Source organism: Carassius gibelio, chromosome B23 (genome assembly GCF_023724105.1).
Source record: "Carassius gibelio isolate Cgi1373 ecotype wild population from Czech Republic chromosome B23, carGib1.2-hapl.c, whole genome shotgun sequence".
NCBI classification, from domain to species: Eukaryota; Metazoa; Chordata; class Actinopteri; order Cypriniformes; family Cyprinidae; genus Carassius; species Carassius gibelio.
The window spans coordinates 19,601,284-19,622,008 of NC_068418.1; the positions used below are offsets into that span (position 1 = coordinate 19,601,284).

The window sequence follows — 20,725 nt, forward strand, 5'->3', positions numbered from 1 at the left end:
AGTTACATCAGAAAACGCCTAACATCAACGTTTGGATGCTGTTTTCCGGACCAATAATAGTTTAGTGGAGTTTCAGTTCAGTGTGATATTGTGGATTATTTTAACATTTTGTTTCACTCCATACTGCTCTCTGCCTGTTTTTTTTCTTTAATAATAGTAATATTATTCATACTTTCTGATTAATGTAGTAGTGAATAATGGCATTTCCATCACATAATTGACAATATTTGACTAATCAGATCTCATAATTTCAGTTTGTCACATTATGACTAAAGTTGAAGTTAACATTGACTTTTTTTTTTGTCCATATCTCATAATTTCATAATTTAACTTTTCATAATGTAGTATTTTTTCATAATTATGAAATTTTCTAATTGACTGTCACAATGTTACTGTTGTCATAATTATGACTTGGTATCTCAATTAATTTTTTTTTATTTGTATCATAATTTTGATATTTCATTAAATAATTGACTAATTGAGAATTTTGCCATAATTTTCTCAATTTTGACTTCATTGCAACTTACCGTCTGTTCAGTTATGACTTCATATCTAATAATTTTGACTTTTCCTAGTCATAAATGACTCATACTTTTTTCCTAAATGACTTCTAATAATGTATTACCAAATCATGTTTTTTTTTGTTTGTTTTGTTTTTCTCTAATTTGTTGTGTATGGTAGATGTTAACTTTAGGAATGGGGTGGATTAAGGGATCAAAAATATGGTCATACAGGATAAGACAATATGTGCTTTATGAGTACAATAAACAGCCATTTTGCTATTAATATGCATACTAATAACGGTTTAATTCAATTCAAGTTTATTTGTATAGCGCTTTTTATAACTTTACGGAAAATTATGTTTCTACAATATTTAGTAACAACTTGTAAGTGGTGACTGTCAGTTTGTGCACGTATGACAGGATTTTTCAGAAAAATTAATACAAAACGTAGTCAGCCAGAGGATGAACATTATTAATATTATTAATAATATTAATCTGTTTAATTTAATCTGTTCCTGATGATACTTCTGTGTCAAAAGTTGAGCAATATGGCTAGCAAAACTATGAAGGAGGAAAAAAGACACTTAAGCAATGTGGAGCAATCTTTGGACAAAGTGGATTAAAGTGTTCAAATAATTTTGAAGTTCTGTTCTTCAGTGTTCTATTTGCCATAAATTCATCCAACATAAATTTCCCCACCTTTACTTTTTCTTTTTTTGCTTCCTTTATTGGTGAGCCAGCATTAAACCTTGACTTAAACAATATTTTCTGAATTAATGCAGAGCAGTGACACACTTAAATCAATTTCATGCACTTAAAGCATTCAATATTAGCTTTAAATATAGTGCTCTCATTGTGTGTGAGGGTTCCTAAAGCCCAGATGGGACAACAAGTGGGGGGGGGGGGATGCCTAATAAAGGTGTATTATCTGCATGCAATGCGATAATTGAAGGACTCTGATCTTAGGTTGATGTTTCCGCACTTTCTGGGTCACCATTTGCGTAAGCATCATTTGAAAGAGCTGCTCAGCAGGACTCGCCACGCTTCAGTTTGAGACTGCATGTTTGAAAAGGTTCAGCAAGACATTTCTGACAGAAACCCATGGGAAGCACAGTCATGCAGAGGGAGTGGGTAGACAACCAGCGTGAATTTGATTACATCACCGTTCCTTAAGACTCAGAGAGCTTGCCTTATATTAGCATTTAACAGGATTGTTTATTTTCTGGCCATTTATAACTTTTCTGAAATACTTGATTGTGATTTGGGCAATCATGACGTTTAGCGCTTCCAGGTAACACTGTCTACTTACATGCCTCTTGCATCACACCGCAAACTCACAATCTCAAAGGATTTCAGTGTAATATTGTAATATTGTTTCAGTGTTCATCTTGCAGCTAGGCTACATTTTTCTTAAACCGAATAAGCTAATAAAGGAAATTGAGAATTTCTTTTAAAAACATCTTAATTTTCACCATCGCAAGTATACTAGAAAGCCTAGGCCTCCACCAATAAGTAAATGTTGGAAATGTATTTTATCTTAAAAATAATAATAAAAAAATCATTTTTAAATATTCTTCATTTTTGAATGAGATGAATGTGATTTTTTTTCCACATACAGAAGTTTTTTCTTTTTATTATTTTTTTTACATACAAAAAATAACAAATATTTTTCCCAACATATGGAATACTATAAAATAGTGATTCATTTTAACTTTAAAACACTATAAGAATCCTATGATAAATCTGCTACTTCTCTTATATACTGTATATGATTTAAAAAAAAAGTCTATTAGAAGTCTAATGAGCAGTAAAATATTACATTTAGTAGTTTTTGGAAGTGAAAATTTGTCATCTTATAATTTACATGCAAAACCATCAGTTGACATTACCAGTATGACTTTTTTTTTTTTTACAGTGAAGATTTAAGTGTTAAGTTTTTTTGGCATTCAGATACAATGCGTAAAATGAAATCCAAAATATGTCTACCTCACATGACTTTGATATCAACATCCACAAATCTCTTGAAAGCATTTTATCAGAAAATAAAATGTGTAATAATATACAGCCAGCAACTAAAGCTGTCAATTCTCATTGAAATCTAGTTATGCAATATTTGGTGCGCTTTACAAACATTTGCACTATGCAGTACTGCGGCAGGGCATAAAATGCCTTTTGCTGTCAATCACATTTAGACTCATTGGACTGAACAAAAAGGAAGGGAAGGGGGGAAAAAAACAGTCTGTCACTTCCTGTTCCTCACACACCAGTGGAGTGATGGGTCGCTCTGTCCTGACTGATGGAAAGGTATTGCAGCTGTTACTCCCAAATGCTGAGCTAAAGTCTGAGGCTCATGGGACAACAGGGATCGCATTAGAGCATTTGCATTTGTGCATGCAAAACCGAGATAGCAATAGCAACTGAATCAGCAGGGTGAATTAAAAAGGATGAGAAAAGTCTGGTCATCATGGTGCCTCGTGTCATTTATTAAAGCATCTGTGGGTGTATGGCTAATACCATGCTAGATCATAATACAATTTAAGTGTATTTAAAGATCTTTAAATAGTACTAGTCTATATATGTTGAGCTCAGTCTTTCACATTTGCAGACACCTAATTAAGCCACAGTCTCTCCAAAGAATTAGAACCTTCTACTGAATGACGTATTTTTGTATATTACATGTTGAGTATCAGTTGAGGGTAACTGAGGCTATGAGATGGTGTGATTAAACGCAGCAAGTTTTACTCCCCGAGTCACGCAGTTAGTCTCCAGAGAATCTTTTTTAGGCCGTGTCCCCCGTGGCTTTTCGGGCAGACCCTTGATTTTGTATAACATCTGTCAACGATGAATAAAAATACTGATTACTTGTGGGAGCTAAAGCTGTCAGATATGATCTAAAAGGAAGAAACTTCATAGATGGTGAACGGTTTTGGATTCACCTCAAAGTAGTTTAGGGCATCGTTATAATTATGTTTCTCTGTCAGTATAAGTCTCAGTGACGGGTGGTAGAGTGACTTCCTGTGTGCAAAGAGGCCTACTGAAGAAACGCTATAAAAATCTAAAACTATTTCTGCCTCTTTGAGCTTTACACAATGGCTTGTTGCATAACAGGTTAAGGTGGTTGCATCCCACCTAGACCCTTTCATATGCTTTTCACATTTATGCTAACATGTATTGTAGAGGCCTCACATTTTTTCCCCTCTTTTTACTCTGACATTTCCCCTGTTCCATAGCCTTTCTCTTGCTCTGTCAGTTTGTAATGCCACGTCACTTCTCAGGACCGTACCGCTGTCTGACAGCCACTACCACCGGGAGTGACCTTTTCTTCCATTCCTTTCATCCATGCTACCACCCGCTCTCCCTCTCTCTTTAAAAAAGGGCTGAAGAAATATAAAGCAATCACGGCATCAATCATTCAGTGGCTCTCTGGGGAAAATTCATGAGAACCCCTAGCAAGATTCTCTCTTTTTAGTTCCGTCATCTTGATATTCTGAGGGAGAAAAATAAGATATGCATAGAGTCTAACTGCATAGGCTGAAAAAAAAAAGTAAAAAAAAATGTTTATTTCCTTACTGTGAAATATTTAAAATTTAAACACCAAATGAGAATAAAGATATCTACCCATAATATATATATATACTCATTGTAGATCGGCCCAAAGAGAATCTGCAAAATTATACACATGTACTGCATTAATTAAAAAAAAAAAAAAAAAGAAATAAATGCAGTATAGGGGTATTATAGTAAACTAAAACCATAAAAGAAAACTTAGAAGAAACTAAATGTGAAATAAAAATTTATAAAAACTATATAAACATTTAAAAAAACAAAAACACAACAAATGTCTAATATTAAAATGCAAACAGAAAATATGCAACTATATTAGTACCTCGATACTAATCACTGATACAGTAAAAGCAAAAATTTTTTATTATTTGAATATATTTTAAAATGTGATTTATTTCTGTGATGGCAAAGCATAATCACTCGTCTTCAGTGTCACATGATCCTTCAGAAATCATACTAATATGCTGATTTGGTGCGCATTTTTTTTTCTTTCTTGAGCTTCTTAATATTTTTTTGTGCGTGAATGAATTTTTTTTCAGGATTCTTTGATGGACAGAAGGTTCAATTTATTTGAAATATTGTTGTGACATTATAAATGTCTTTACCATCACATTTGATTAATATTTACTGAGTAAAATATGATTTTATTTAGAAAATGATTCCACCTGAGCCTTATCATACCCTATTTATCAATCAAAACTGAACAAATTTTGATTATGCTTTTTATAGTATAAGAAACCATCATATGTATGGTAAAGCAGGGAAATGAAAAGCTTCATAAAAAGGACAGTGATTTAAAAAAAAAAGCAGCAGTGGGCAGTTACATGTGTGCAGGTGGGGTCTAGTGATCTGAATGTCCTAGGATTGGGGTCAATGATATAGCATGCAGCCTTAATCTCTAATTTGGATTATGGTTCCCTATATTCTGTTGCATGTATTTGAGCACCATCTGTTTTAGGGCACTGAATAATGTCTTTGGCACGTTTTCAGCAGTCACATGTATTATACAGTGTATGGCTTTGATCGTGTTCTTATGATGTCATTCTTGTAGCAGCAGACTATGTTCAAATATAGGGGACAAAGTATTATCCAACTGATTTTAGAAAATTTTGCAACATCTCTTTAAAGTTACCTTCAGGTTTTGGTTTATAAAAACTGACATGAGATGCTGATTGCAAATAAAATGAAGGCTAATATTTTACATAATAATAGAATTAATAAACTAAGGGCTGCAGGTCAAATTACATAATGTTATAGTTTGCCATGCTATAGTCATAATTATGGAATTCATTCACCACCATATTTGTGGTTCAAAAATACTGTCTTAAAATAAAAATGCGCCACTTGTTATATTCTCCCCAGGCTAAAGCTCATGTGGAAAGCCAGCTGGTGAGTCAGCAGAATGTCAAATTAAAAAAACGGACATATTTTGAGTCATTCTAAGCTTTTTAGCTGCTTGTTGGTGGAAAAAAAACCATATTGTTGCAGTTTAAAATGTTAACATCAACCATATTTCTTACGCTTTCAAGGACATGAGCTGTTAACAGAATTAAAATGTTTGATGGCCTTTCCGAACAAATATGAAAAGTTATTTAATAATTTTATATTTGTAGAGATATTTAATAGTCCACCAAAGCTTAGCTGTAAGTGGTCTGCACTGTGGGTGTAATTCAGCTGCCCAGATACCTAAGAAGGAAAAGATGAATAATGTGCTTCCATGTGGAAAAGGTCATGTGATAAATGGAAATTAAAATAATTTGATGTTCTTTTCTTCCTTTTTTTTTAGAACTTGATTCACGTTTTTTTCCTCTACTGAAGACACTATGCTTGCACCTTTGCAACTGACCTCCAGAGGTTGAGAGACTTTTTGTGATTGATATATCAGAACACAATTTATGTAGGCCTATTTATTAAGAATGTGAAATGTGATGGCTGCTAGTTAATAATCTAATTTGATGGACAGTTATAATTGCTTGTTATTTAACTGGATTGTCTTGTTTTGAACCTTTGAAAAACTCTAAAATGTCATAAAGGAACTAAAATGGAACAGTGTTTTAGAGTTCTCTATTTCCTTTTAATCCATTTTGCATGCAAGTTAACACAATCTTTCTTTAATACATTAATTATTAAATTTTTGAATCATTTCAAGGAGTCACATGAATCAATTCGGCCAATATAAATACAAAAGAAATGACAAATTCATAATTTCAAATGATCTGTCCTGGATTAATGAATTTGTCGGGTTATCTTTCTCTGTTCTTCATGAAGATGTGTTTTGAAAGAAGATGTAGACAAATATTCAACACCACACATTTCTGGCTTTTCAAAAACATGCGTTTCATTAACAGGTTCTGGTCCAAGATGAAATAGCCTACATAAAAATAAATTTAGTTCATCGTTGGCTTGAGGGCCATACCAACAGGTGTCGTTCATGAGAGATTTCCAGTTTGTGTCCGATTTATGCAGCAATCATAATAATATCCGCATCTTTGGAAGGTCTTCTGTCCTCCACCAGCAGATTTATCATACTCTCGGACTTGATGAGTAGATTGCACCCGAGGAAAAATATGCCAAAAATGACCGTCAGTGACAGCACACAGAGAACCGCGATCTGCACCAAACGCATGATGAACTGATCGCGCTCGTCCTGAACCGGTGAACCGAGCCCGTCGCTCGTGATCACCGAGAAGTTACTGCAGCATCCTTGAACGCTTTCCAAAGGCTGCTTCGCTGTAGAGATCGTCCGGTTCAGTAGTCCATGTGAGACATTCATGTCGAGTTTTCTGTGGCGTGTATAACGCGTATTGATGTTTTAAAACTTCCAAAACCTAGATTTGCCAAGGTCACTTGCATGGATGTAGTTTAAAAGTCAAAAAACAGTCGTCGAGGCGTCGGTTTGTGGCATAAAGTCTGGTTTATGTGTTATATATGATGGAGTACATCATCCAAGCATCTCTGCAGCAGTCTCAGTGATGTCTGGAAGAGTGCACTCCGGTATTTTAGTGTGCCTTGGAGCGCGCGCTAAGAGGCGCGGCGACGCGCACACACTTTCTTCTGAACTCAATGACCATGTGGCTTTTGAGGGAAGGTAGGTCTCAAAAAAGTTGCCTATGTACCTGTTTTATCAGCATTTTCAAACAAAATTCAGTAAGCACGAAGGGTTTTCTTCCTTTTTTCGTGTACTTCATTAAGAAACCGCGTGTGAGCATCCCGGAGATCAAATGAAAAGAAAAAAAGGTAAACGTCACTTAAACAGATTTTTTTTTAATCGTGTGCATTTTCAAACAAAGTTTAAAGAAAAGAAAAGAAAAAGAAAAGTGTTAAATATTGTTTATATAAGCGTATTTAGGATACATAAAAAATTCTAGCTATGAAATTTGCCTTACCGAAGTAAGTAGGCCTGCCACTTTATTCCAAAAACTACTAAAATACAATTTTCACCACCATAATTTCCATCACATTGTTCTGAGATGTGCAAAATGGCCAATAGTGAATAGAAATACTTCGCAATATGTGTAGTGATTCGAATAACTTGGTGTAGCTCTTCCTCGGAACGGTAGATGGCAGTATTACCCTGCTTTACACACTTGAGTGTAGCTGGCCGTGCCTAGTTTTTTTTGTACCATTACACATTAAGAAAACATATTCCCATTTCAGTTTTTTTTTAATTAATTTTTTTTATATTATATGGCTTTTACATCCTCAATTGCATAACTTTTTTAATGCCAAACAAATGCCCTGCATTCTTAATGGGAAAACATAAATTAACATCAAGAATTTTATCTCATGGAACACATTATCACACACACTTATCTGAAATTCATCACAGACTGTGTATATGCATAGTTCTTAGTCTTACAGAAACCTAAGTTTAAGTTATTTGAACTATTTGAATAGTTTTAACAACAACTGCTTTCATTCTGAATGACTAAATGGTGCTCATCCTGATGCTAACAGTGCTCAGAGATGCACCTTCAACCTTTTGCTTTTTAGAACACATGTAATTGCTGGTTTACGATTACTCTCTAAGGATAGGCTGATGATCTTTGCAGATGTATGACAACCTTTTAACATGATCCAATTAATATTATACAACAACTAATTCCTATCATTTAAATTTATTTTAAGAGAACTGATATACAGTCCAGCAGCACTGGAACTTTTCAATGTTAATATTGCTCTGCTTGAACATGTTAGCAGTGTTAATAATACTATATGTAATAATACTATTTGTATTAAATTTGTATTTAATCTAGTCGATTCTTATCAAATGTAACAAAATCAAGCTCATATTGGTTATACATTCATTATCAGACTATACTGAGATTGTCATAAACCAGATAAGGGCTAATTTATGCTGTTGTAAAAGGGGAGAAATGATATGCTGCAGCATGTTTGAAGCAGAGAACTTGAATATTGGTAGCTGGGTAATTAGTCGCCACCATGTTTTTAGCAACTTGCTTCCGTTTTACCGTGGCACTGGATTTTCCTCAGGTCCAGGTGAGAATGATGGTGTCACTTACACTTGTCAAGTAGTGTGATAATCCCAGAGGGGCCTGACTTCGCGAACACGCTCTCCGTCACATCTAAATGCCGTTATTGATTTCATGTGATGAGAGGTTATTTTTAAACCCCAGGCTAATGTTAGGGACTGGCAATCCCCACCCACGACACCCTTAAAGCCCAAAATATAATTCCCCTTTGGGGAACAATGTGTACACTGAGAGGAATCTACGCCTGTCATGTGTGGGAGAAATAGAGAGAGAGAGTGTGTGTCTATTCACATGTTAGAATGTGCTTTCATGTTTGTGTAACATATAAAATCTAAATTACATGCATAAATGGAAAAAGTTGGAGAGAGATATCAAATTATATATATATTAAAAAAAAATTAATTTCACTGCAGTTAATGTCCGATTATACTTTATTAACAATAGAATGGTTTGTATAGTTGTTTTACTCATTCATTTGCATTCTGTAAAATAATAAACCTGCTCAGCCAGTTTCAAAGTCGGATCCTGCCTATTGTGGTTGACAAAACATGTGAATTGTGTGAAATGCCAAGTTAATACGAACAGAGAACTTTTACTATTTATCAGTTGAAATGTCTCAGTGTGTCTCGTGGTAAAGCTGGTTTCCTAACCCCTGTGTTGTAACAGTGCAGTTGCTGGGTGAACAGGCCTCACCGCACATATTGAAGCATTCCCTGCAGGTCACGCCGTTCTAAGAGGGGATCCCTTACGTGACTAGCTGAGCGTTAATATTTCCATTTATTTTTGTTTTGCATTTAAGGTGTCATATCCTAAGGAATGTCATTTTCTTTAATAAGATACAGGAGCTCAATATAGTTAAATATAACTTGGTGAATTTTCTTGATATCAGAATACATCAACACATGCTTGTATAAGGCTTCCTCTGTTGAGTGGGAATGCTCATGTCCGGGAGCTGTTCTGTGATTTCTTTCATTATCCATCCAAGCATTCATTCAAATGGAACGACTGAGTGTTGAATTGAAACAAGTGCTGGATGGAAATAACTAAAGATTCTCATTTTTGACACTTGAGTCATACAACATCCATCTATCTTTATCTATTATCCATCTCTCCTATCTTCCTCCAGTATTGGCATTCAGTCTCTGTCCCTCGCCCTCTCGACACCCCTAATTTACAACTACAAGGCCATATTATCATAGATGAAACATGACACATTTTCACACTGCATGATAAAACCACATGATGCCCAATCTGGATTGGTTTATTATGTTCGGATTGAGTCATGAGTTCAGTGTGTACAGTAGATGTTCCCTTCGCTTTATGCTCCGCTCACGATCGATCATATGCCACCGCACCTGTTTAGAGCATGACAAGTCGTCAACAACACTTTGTCAACTCTTTAACTGAATCCACATGGGCTCACAGTTTATAAAAATAGCCCTTCTGTCTGTCCCAGAGTGGTTAAGACTGCAGACTGAATCAGGAAATAATTATATAACAAATAATACAAAGTTGCTAATGCAGGTTTAAGATGGATTTGAGAAGACGTTTGCAAAAATCCAGGAGATGGATTTGAGAAGACGTTTGCAAGCAGTGTCTTTGGATGATTTGTCAGAATTTACTTGCACCAAAGCAGCAAGGCTCAAAAACTGAAAGGCTGTTGATGACTATATAAGCACTTGTTACATGGTTAGTATCTGGTTATGAGGGTCCTGCATGTGTTCATTTTGTGCCTCCTTGTTCTTGGAGTGTGGAAGTAATCGGAACAACCTCTGGGCTCTTATGCAAAATTTGCAGCACTTCATCAAAACTTGAGCCTCCCTGTCGGTCTTGTTTTATATCCCAGCATTCTCATGTTCTCAAGGCTGTTGGTGACCAGTACAGGAGGCTGGTGGAGGCTTACATAATAACTTTATTCTTTGGAGGTGAACTAGTCATTGTTTAATTGTCACCATGGCAATGTGCTTTTCGACACCTTGTTTTGATTTTGCACCAAAAGCTGTCTTTTCTAAAGTAATCCAAACATGGAAACTGTGGATATTTTTGTATGCTGTCCCTGGCCTTGCCCACATAACTGCTGTAATTGGAGTGATAGTGACTTTATCCTATTACTTCTTGTGGATGAGCTCTGGTATTTTTTATTCTGCCATATCCTTCAGATGTTCCTATAGGCTTGCCAGACAATTTTATAACTGTTAAAATCTCTCTCTAGCAACCGCAAAGCAACCATCAAAAACAGCCTAACAACGCCATAGCAATTTTCTAACAACTATCTGTCTGTCTGTCTGTCTGTCTGTTTTTCTGTCTGTCTGTCTGTCTGTGTGTCCGTCCATCCGTCCGTCCGTCTGTCTGTCTGTCTACAGTTTATAGATCTTCATTTTGAATGAGCTCAGTTCATAATACCATATAAGCCAGGAGAATGTGGCTCTTCCCCTCTCATCTGTCATTGTCAAATTGACAATGGAGCAGATTGAGTTACGGGACACAATGATGAGCTAAATGTATTTACCGCAGGGTTTCCTCTTTCCTCTCACTGTCTGTGCAAGGTGCCCACAAGAGCTGTGTGAATTATTTACTAAAATATAAACATGAATACTCAAAGTAAGCTATTTATACAGACAGGCAGTTCAGCGAAGAAGAGAGTTTTAATGACAAACTATGCTAATGATTACAAAATACAAGATGCTGCACAGGCCCGCTCTCAGAAAACTCATTGTTTCATGGGATATCCCTTTTCTATAATGACTCACTTCATGAGGCATACAGTAAGCCACTTTGGGGCCAATTTCATTGCCACCGCCCAGGTATTATGTATTATATAGTTAAATTTAGAGTGGCCTGGGATATTACGTAACATTTCTGCCCAGGGTCACTAATGTTGAGGATCCTTTTCAATTTAAGCCCCAAAATGCATCTGTTGGTCTGGAGCGCTGGAGGAAGGTGTCACACACAGTCCTTGGCACATATTCTGTCTGCTCAGTTGTACTTTCCTTGGTGGTACCATCGGCCGCATACCTTGGCAGGCACAGGATCTGTCAGAGCAAATTACAGTGGCCCAAAATTAGGCCATAGAATTTGGTGTTCTCTGCGAGGGAGGAGGATATGTGACACCCTGCAGGCCTTGTGGTGTGTAGCGTGACTACTCAGCCAGAAGTCTGTGTTTTGAAGCTACCGCACAAAATTATTTAGAAATACCACTTCGGGACAAAAAGGCTCTCTGTGGTCCAGGGTAGTCAGGTGTGAGGTATCATGATAGTAGCAGGGTGGGTCTGCTGGGGTACCTGTGACTCATAAACACTATATTTTAGAATGGAACGCAGTCAGATGAGGTAGATTCTGTACTTACAATGTCCTACAATGTTATGATGAAATCAACTAAATGAAATCTGGTGAGATGATTTACAGACCCTCCAATAAGCTACCGTGGGACAGACGGATACCTTTAGAAAAACTGCAAATTGGCTAGTAGTCTGTTCGTTTTATCATTACAGCACTGAGGGTTTACAGGAAGTTGATGTATGGTTGTTGAGATGTTCATACTGCTTTTTTACTGTACTATTTTCTAGACTGTTTCTGTAGTACTAACAAACTGAATGTGTTTTAAATACAGAACCATCTTTATTTACCAATAAAATCAGTTTCTTTCATGTAATTAATTGTATAATTGACTCACTTTTACCCCACCTCATAGTCAGAGGTATGTTAAAACCCCTTAGTCTAAATATGAGCAGTAGAAATGTCTTTGCAATTGTTAGCCATATAAAGCAATATAATGACTTATGTCATAATCTGATTGAAAATGACCGGATAGTAAAAAAGAGAAACAGATCTAAATATAGTTCAAGAACCACGTCAAACTGATGTCACGTCAAGTTCAGATCTAAATCATTCGCATGACACATATTAGCCAGCTAACTGTCCATATGGAGAATGTTCAAAACCACAACTTCAAGAAAGGGAAAGCTCATCGCAGTGCAGTAACCAGATGACATCATTATTACTCAACAGCTGTTATGAAAGCAATGTTGAAATAAATGGATAGGGCAGAATTTCTTCCTCTTCCATGTCATTCAAAATTTGTAGATTCTTCTGAAGGTTTTTTTTTTTTTTTTTTTACTCAAGGTTAATTTTTTCCCACTTTTTGCATTATAATCAAAGTGAATGCAGACTGAATTTGTCAAGCTCAAAAAAAAAAAAAAAAAAGAACCATAAAATTCAGCATGTGTCATAAATTACTCTTTTGAATTAGATATTTTAATCTAGTTCATAAAAAAAGGTCTGGATGATTTGTTGACAGATTGGATTCCATTTACCATTCAGCTGAACACAATTTCAAGATCATCTGTGACTAATAGATGATTCAGCTGGATGAGAGCCATATGCAAATTTTCATTTCTCAGAATCACATGTAAGCATGTAGGATGTTTTCTACAACATTTTATAAATGAGGCCCACAGGATACAAGCTAGAAGTGCTAAACACTTTGTTTTTTTATTTTTTAATGAAAGAACAGCCATGCAGATCCCAGTCCCTTTTATTGATAAACTAAATGATATAAAGAAATGTTTCATAGAACCCACAATGATTTCTGTTCAAAATTTATTCAGAGAGCTGCACAAAATCAATGAAAGATAAGCAATACCTTTCATTTTATATAAAAAAAATCAGAATGCCCAATCTTGATTTTGTCATTATGAGAAAAGTTACAGTCTGCAGAAGCTCTAGTCATACCTATACATCTTTAAAAATACATACAAATATAATTACTGTATAATTACTAATAAGGTTTGACTGGTACACTAAACTAAGTCAGGCGTCTGTAATAATACTCAAAGTATTTGCATGTAAGAGGCTGTACATGGTACATGCACAGTAGCTGCACTGGATTTACTTTTATATAAACTACTCTTAAAATACACTAAACGTTCTAGTGTCACTGGATCTGAAACATTAGACAAGTGTACCACAGTCCTCCTATGCACTCAAATCAGTCCTGTACTCAAACATAATCTCTCTTTTCAGTGTAAGCACGTTTTGCGGCATATGTAAGGGAAATGGTTTTCTGGCACTTGAGCATATTTTAAGGCTTTGTATGATAATTTAAGCATCCAAGTAAATGCTGTTTGTACTCCCTGTTTTGGTCCATGGAATTTCTAACTTGAAATTGGAAGATGTTTTACTGGATTCTTGGATGCTGTCTATGTGGAATATGCCATCTGATCATAGCTGTAATACTGATGGGAATTCTTTCATCTAGAAATCACATGTAGAGCATTTGAGCTTCTTTTTTTGCACCACAGAATTGAAATGTCACCTTTTCAGCTAAAATATACTAAGATTTGAAACTCCATGTCTGTTTAGAGTTACCAACACGTTAAACCTAATCCATAATTCTTATGTGTCTCTTAATAAGTTTGATATTGAAGACTATGTGATCTCCAAACGCAGGCGTAAGTAGAATGTAATCATTCTCTGGTTCCATTCCAAGAAAGCAGAGAACAGTAATCAATAAAGTCCTTTGACTAGCCAAACCCCCAAGAGCTCCATTTCAAACATCTCATATCCATCTCTTTCATCTGTTTAAGTCACACCAGTTGTCCATTTATAAAGCCTCTTCAGAATGGCAACGTGTCCATGAAGATTTTATCCACAATTGGTGGAGGTGGGACCAAGTCTTCCAGTTTAAGATAGAAGATTCGCTGGAGGCCCTGGGTGCACAGTGTTCTCAGCTCTGGAAGTTTGCCCAGGAGTCGGGACAGATAGTTGGGCCGGGTGGCCTCGGGGGTACTTGTGGAGACGTGATCTCTGAGACACGTGATCAGGCAGTTTTGGAGGTCTTCGATCCGTTTGGGTTCTTTCAAGCCGTGTCGATCTGTTGGTCACAAGTAAATGTTAGAGATCTGTTTGGGCTAAAACATGACATTTATGCAGTCTGTGTAGACCAAAGTCATTTACCTGTGATTATGACCAGTGTGGCAAGACAGGAGAAAGACGATACGTCCAGGTTCAAGCGGTGTAAACTCTGAGAAAACTCCATAATGGAATCAATCCAGTCGCCAAAACTTCGTACGCACTGTGTCCGGTGCAGAACCACACCGTTGCAGAAAATAAGTTTGTCTGTCTCAGGAATTGACCTAAATGTAAAGAAACAAATAGATGCTTAGTTAGCCTAAATAGTACTTTAATAATGCTAAATTCTGTCTCACGTGAACTGAAATGTACCTGTAAGCTAGCCGAAGTATGAAGAGCTCAACAAATGCTGACTCCAGAAGAAGGTCTTGGTCCTCCTTACAGAAGGCACTGAATCCAGGGATGTTTCCAGCCCACTTCCTGATCACTTCCATTGACCCCGTTAACAGGTCATAAAACTGCTGTACGTCATTGGCATCCTCCTTCTCAGACAATCCAGATACTGATTCCTGGTACTAAACAAGGACCAAAAATACAATATATTAATTAACCATACTCTTAAAACAGCACTATAGCTTTACATTTTGCTGTTAGATTATTGTGAAGCATGTTCTGTCCTCACCTTTGAATAGTCCAGATTTCCACCGGAAGGGTTTGAGTCAATATGGGCAGTGACGAGAGAGGCGATGATGTTTACAGGCGAAGACATGGACAGTGAGTCCTGAGCAACTTTTGGCTTGGATGGTAGACGACCTCTTCTACCTTTCAGGCTGTCTGTTCTCACAACTTCACAGAGACACAATATGGACATTGATTAAAACTGCTTTAAGGGTATGTGGGTATTTTAAATTCTTTATGCATTTTTAATCATTTATGTTCTATGTTCTATATGTATTATGTTCTTTCTTATTTATTAATATTATATTTTTAATGCTCACCTTCTTTCACCATCCCCACAGCTAGGCACTTTTTGAAGCGGCAGAACTGGCACCTGTTTCGCCGCCTTTTGTCCACTATGCAGTCTTTGTAGGCGAGGCAAACATACTTGGCATTTTTCTGTACTGTGCGCTACAAAATCAAAAAGGAAACCAAGTCAGTGAAATAAGCCTGATTTCCCAAATCCAAAAGGTTGTTTTACGTAACATGACATGATTAAAGATTATAATAATTTATCAGCAAGACAAATACAGTACTCTCATGCTCTCTCACCTTGAAAAAGCCTTTGCATCCTTCACAAGTGCGCACCCCATAATGCTGACAGGAAGCATTGTCTCCACACACTGCACAGCGCCCTTCATTTCCTGTGGGGCTCCTTACTTTAGGAGACAGGTGTCCATCCATCAATCCTGAGCCATCCCGACTGCCCTGCTCCAGGCCGAAGGGAAGTGGAGAACCGTGTTGTTGGGACTGGGAGAAGGGATCCTGATCTTGGAGTTGTGGCTGCAGCTGTCCCAAAGGCGAAAGCTCGTCATGTCCAAACGTGAAGAAAGTGGCGGCCTGGTTCAGAGGCTTCTCTGAACCCCAGCAGCCCTCATCAGGGGAGCAGGGACTGAAGGTGTTGTCCCAGGCAGACATGGGCTGGAATCCCGGGGTAGAGGGTGAGGGCGCAGATGCTGGACTTCCAAAGCAGTTTGACCCACCTGAAGAGGACAACGTCTCGTCTAGGTAGCTAAAAGCGAATGTGCCTGGGTAACAGCCATACACCTGGAAGTCATCCAGCCTGAACGAGTCCTGCCCGGAGGTGCCGCCCAGACAGGAAGACGCAGCACCAGTGGCGATCTGGCATGAGTAGGTATCAAACTCCCCAGCGTAGCCGCCGACCAGAGAGGTGATGCTGGGTAGGGAGGGTGCGGAGAGCTGGTCCCGCTGGTCAGTCACATCCATGGCCAACCTGGAGGTGAAGTCAGGATTCAAAAACTCTGAGCTGAAGAGGGAGCTCTCATAGGTCTGGACTCCATGTTGACTTTGAACACAGGTCATTTCTGTAGAACAGAACCACAACATCTACTTTTCAATACCGTAGATATTGCTGCTGAAACGTCAAACGCCTCATGATTTGAATAACGCATCCTGACATATACCTAGATAGACTTACTCGACGACCAACGAGTCTGTATTGACACAGTGCCTTTGAGATTTCTGAGAAAACTTAGAGAGCCGTCTAGCTGGAAGGGGCAGCCATGCTTATTGTGTTACCACATTAAGGATGTCAGACGAACATGACACGTGGGTTGCCTCACTGAGAGGGTGTGTATGTTTGTGAGCGTGAGGGGGCGGTGTATGTATATGGAACTTTTTTAAGATAGACTCAAATTTCCCCTTGCAAACTCAGGCATAGTGTTCCATAAGGTAAGTGATAAGATAAATTAAGAAAAAATCTGCAGGCAGTGAAAAAGTGCTTACATTCATTCATAATACATTCTAACCACATGGATTCAGTCTTTAGACAGGCAATGGAAATATTTGGAAAACATGCCACTTATCAACTTGTTTTTTTTTACACTAGTAATTCTACAAAAAGTACTTTAATGAGCCTGGTAACATATAAGATAATTATGGATCAGCAGTTTGACAGACATTCATGACGTTGCACCCATAAGAACAGGGAACCTGATGATTATTTGACCCCTAAACATTTCAGTTCCTTAATATGGTGACTAATACACAAACCAGTGCATTAGCATTAGATATGTTTCTTAAAGTAAAAAATGTCTAGGTTGTTAAAAAAAAGCTTAATTTAAAAAAGAAATGCTGGGCAAAAGTAGTTTAGCATAATATGTTATAATTATTTGTTTGAAAATAATCACTAAAGCGATTTTGTTTTAGAATATTATTCATATTGTGTAAAAAAAAAAAGTCAGTGTGGGTCAACCAACCTGCAGGAAGCCAAGTCACTTTGTTTACAAAATAATAATAAAGTAAACAAATAAGCAGACAAAACCCCCTTCAGACCTGAGCTTCAAGGTCATCACTTTAATATTTTTATATTTTACATCGTTTGTGTGTGTACACTAAAGGCTACACCACTTGAAATGTCTATAGTAAATCAAAATGTGTAGTAAATTAACGTTTTTATATATGGATACGATGATATCGTTTCTTAGAACTTGTTTAAAATAAAAATTTTCCTTTCTTGTTTTTAATCATTATTTGTATTTTACTTATATGAACCGTTTGATGTATTTATGTATCATACAAATGGCTTAAGTACAGTCCGGTTTAAAAGGAGAGTGTATGCATAAGTAGTTGGCTGTTGCGCGAGCACCTGTTGCAGCGAGACCGTGCGCGTGCAGAAGCGCAGTAGCCTACTCACTAACACAGACACACACACCCTCTCAGTCTATTCTTTAGTTTCTTATCTTCTGACATTCAAATCTTTTTACATTTTAAATTCCAGAAGCCAACTCATTATGTGCATTCAACTCAATCTAGATACGCGAAAGGCTTTTTGTTTCTGAATAACTCGCGCGCTTCACGTAGTAAAAATAGAGAACAGTATACAAAATACATAAAATGAACAATATCTCAAAATTAGACCTCAATAGAACAAATGTTTCCATTTATAAACACGCACACCTACTTTGTATAACTGCGAACGCATATGCTGTTCGTATGCTATTTAAAAGAAGCATAAAACAGAAAGAAAAGTGTTCACTGACTTCCACATTTTAAAAGCAAAAATATTGACTTACCTGAAAATGTGTTGTGGTGAGGGACCTACAAGTGTCCGTATTCCAACTGATGGATAACCATGTATAAACGTCCCCGGCCACGACAAGACGGTTTTCTTCAATTTCTGTGAGCGAGCAGATATATAGAGACTAATTTATTGTGCCGTGACGTCAAAGGTGCATCCTCTCGAGGCGTTCCACTGGCAAATATGGCCATGCTGGGGCGGAGATCATCGGCAAATCTTTCCGGCTGCCGTCCAATCAGAGCGCTCGTAGTCAAAAGACATGACGCACACACGGGATTCCATTGACGCAAACAATCGCACGTTTATTGTTCTAATTATAGCAGCGTACTGCTGTGCAACTGGTTGAATTTAGGTAAAAATAGTGAGGAGAAGACACAAATAACTAGCAAATAAGCAAAGACGTGCATCAGAAAGAGTAAAAAGAAACACACAGCTTAAAAAAAACATTTTAAACAAGATTCAAAATGTAAATTTAAATAAAAAAAGTATTTTGGCTAATTTTAGGTAGCCTATACATATATTTATTTTGTTATAAAATTGTTTAAAAAATATATATTACATAGGGTGAATGCATTATATGTTTTGATTTGAATTTTGTATTTTTATTTTTTCCCCTAAATTCTCAGTTTTTATTACTACCGCATGAGACGGTTTCCTCCTAAAGAAAACCACAAAGAGCCCACGAGGAGAGGGAAGGGCTACACCTGCACAGACTGAACGAGTCAAAACATGAAAGTGTTCGAAGAAAAATGAAAACGGAAGTCAACGCTGTCTGAGTACTACAATACAGGGTGTGCGAGGGATTGACAGTGCCAGTAAATGCCACGTATCTTCTGTCATGCGTTGATTCTCATGATTTTCCTTTTAACTGGGTATGAAAATCAAGCATAACTTCAAGTCAAATTATTACATAACATAACTTCAAATGATTATTTCATTCAGTGAGTACCCAAACAGTAAGATTTAAAACAAATAAATACATTTTTGTGAACCTGTTTTTCAAATATTACAATTGCACTCTGTTTAAAGTGATAAGTATAGTGAAATATTGAAAAACACAACTATTCTGAATCTGTTGGTTATGGCCCTGTCGGTCATTTCAAGGTCAACCGTCTGACCTTATGCATGTTGTATCACCATTTCCCTTTAACTTGCAGAAATAGTTTACATGATAAAAGATATTTAAAGAAAAATGCTTTATTGATGTCCATCATCTTAGTATCATATTCTAATCATTAGTAACTCCTGACACCTCTTGGGCCTCATTTATAAAGCGTGCCTAGGTTCAGGATTGATCTTACAGTGTAAGTACGTTTAAATTCATTTCGTTTTTGAAAGTGTAAGCTGTTCTTGCACAACATTTTGTAAATGAATCCCCCTGTATCTGCATGTAGTAGGTGTAAATTGTAGTCTAGTTAGCTACATTTTAGGTACAGTAAATAAACCAACCATGAATTTCTGAAGTTGAGGTGCTTGTGCTGCTATTTTAAAGAGCATGTCCTGATACAGATATGCTTGCTGAGTGGGCTACTACACGGTGATAGAAGCACTCTATATCAGTTGTTTCTTACATAGTACTTTCACACCTGTGTCAGAGAGTTTCCTCTACCACATCGGCAAGTATAGCCTTTCAGTAAAACACATTGAACGAGTGACCCAGTCTTGCTGAATAGGATGATTTAAGTGCTGGCGGCCAAGTAACATGAAATGCAGGCCACTGACACAGTATCCAGTTTAGGTATTTAAAAACAAGGACATCAGGTCTTCAGAAGAATTCAGACTAGGCCAGCATGGTAGCGGGGGCTGACTCTTTGGAGATGGCCTGTGCTTGACCTGAGATAATATGTGACCCTGGACCACGAAGCCAGTCATAAGGGTGAAATATAAAATTGCTTTCCATTGATGTATGGTTTGTTAGGATAGGACAATATTTGGCCCTATTTGGACAAAAAAAATTATATATATATAAAGAAAAATCGCATTTTAAACTGGTCCAAGCAATTCATATTATTAATCAAAAATTAAGTTTTGATATATTTACAGAAGGAAATTTACAAAATATATTTATGCAACATGATCTTTAGTCTACTTAATATCCTAATGATTTTTGGCATTAAAAAAAAAACTATAATTTTGGCCCATACAATGTATTGTCATTTTTATTCTTTTTGAAGACTGAATCTCTTGTACACGTCACATTTCACTCCAAATTTTTTTTAAGAAGTGCATCAAATTACAGTCATGCATGAATCATTAATAACATGTAATGTAAAACTTTTCATTTCGTGTTTAAATGACGTATTTATTGCATATTCTTGGGAAGTTACAGTCTGAAACACGCTTTTATCCAGTTGAAGCCTTATCGGTGTTTCCTGATATAATCCGTGTTTTTGCCAATTTCCATCTCGCAGTCTGTGTACCCAGAATTGGCTTTACCTCCTTCTTCCGCTCTTATCACGAGCTGGCATCTTTTTCCTATTCAAAGACTTTAGCTCACGAGCCTGTTATTTCTCAAGGCAACGCGGAATCTCCTTCGTTCTTCCACCTGTGATGCGCGG

The 20,725-nt window shown here is 36.9% G+C and overlaps 2 protein-coding genes across 2 annotated transcripts; both read right to left on the reverse strand.

Moving 5' to 3' along the window:
* Positions 1–6,119: 6,119 nt before the first annotated feature.
* Positions 6,120–7,109, reverse strand: rprm3 (reprimo, TP53 dependent G2 arrest mediator homolog 3). Its single transcript, XM_052594659.1, has one exon. The coding sequence runs from the start codon at positions 6,838–6,840 to the stop codon at positions 6,526–6,528; it is 315 nt and encodes a 104-aa protein (XP_052450619.1). The 5' UTR covers positions 6,841–7,109; the 3' UTR covers positions 6,120–6,525.
* A 6,033-nt stretch (positions 7,110–13,142) lies between these two features.
* LOC128011846 (nuclear receptor subfamily 4 group A member 1-like) lies at positions 13,143–18,325 on the reverse strand. Its single transcript, XM_052594603.1, has 7 exons — positions 18,163–18,325; positions 15,680–16,452; positions 15,409–15,538; positions 15,093–15,256; positions 14,783–14,985; positions 14,516–14,694; positions 13,143–14,432 (listed from the first exon to the last, which is right to left on the reverse strand). The coding sequence occupies exons 2-7, from the start codon at positions 16,448–16,450 to the stop codon at positions 14,176–14,178; spliced, it is 1,704 nt and encodes a 567-aa protein (XP_052450563.1). The 5' UTR covers positions 16,451–16,452; positions 18,163–18,325; the 3' UTR covers positions 13,143–14,175.
* Positions 18,326–20,725: the final 2,400 nt, after the last annotated feature.

Excerpts from the sequence above, each read along its gene's own strand:
- LOC128011846 (XM_052594603.1), bottom strand. The coding sequence starts at position 16,450 with ATGACCTGTGTTCAAAGTCAACATGGAGTCCAGACCTATGAGAGCTCC. Across the intron at positions 15,257-15,408 it reads TGTGGGGATGGTGAAAGAAG|TTGTGAGAACAGACAGCCTG; the intron begins GTGAGCATTAAA and ends GTCTCTGTGAAG. Across the intron at positions 14,695-14,782 it reads ATACTTCGGCTAGCTTACAG|GTCAATTCCTGAGACAGACA; the intron begins GTACATTTCAGT and ends CTTTACATTTAG.
- rprm3 (XM_052594659.1), bottom strand. The coding sequence starts at position 6,840 with ATGAATGTCTCACATGGACTACTGAACCGGACGATCTCTACAGCGAAG.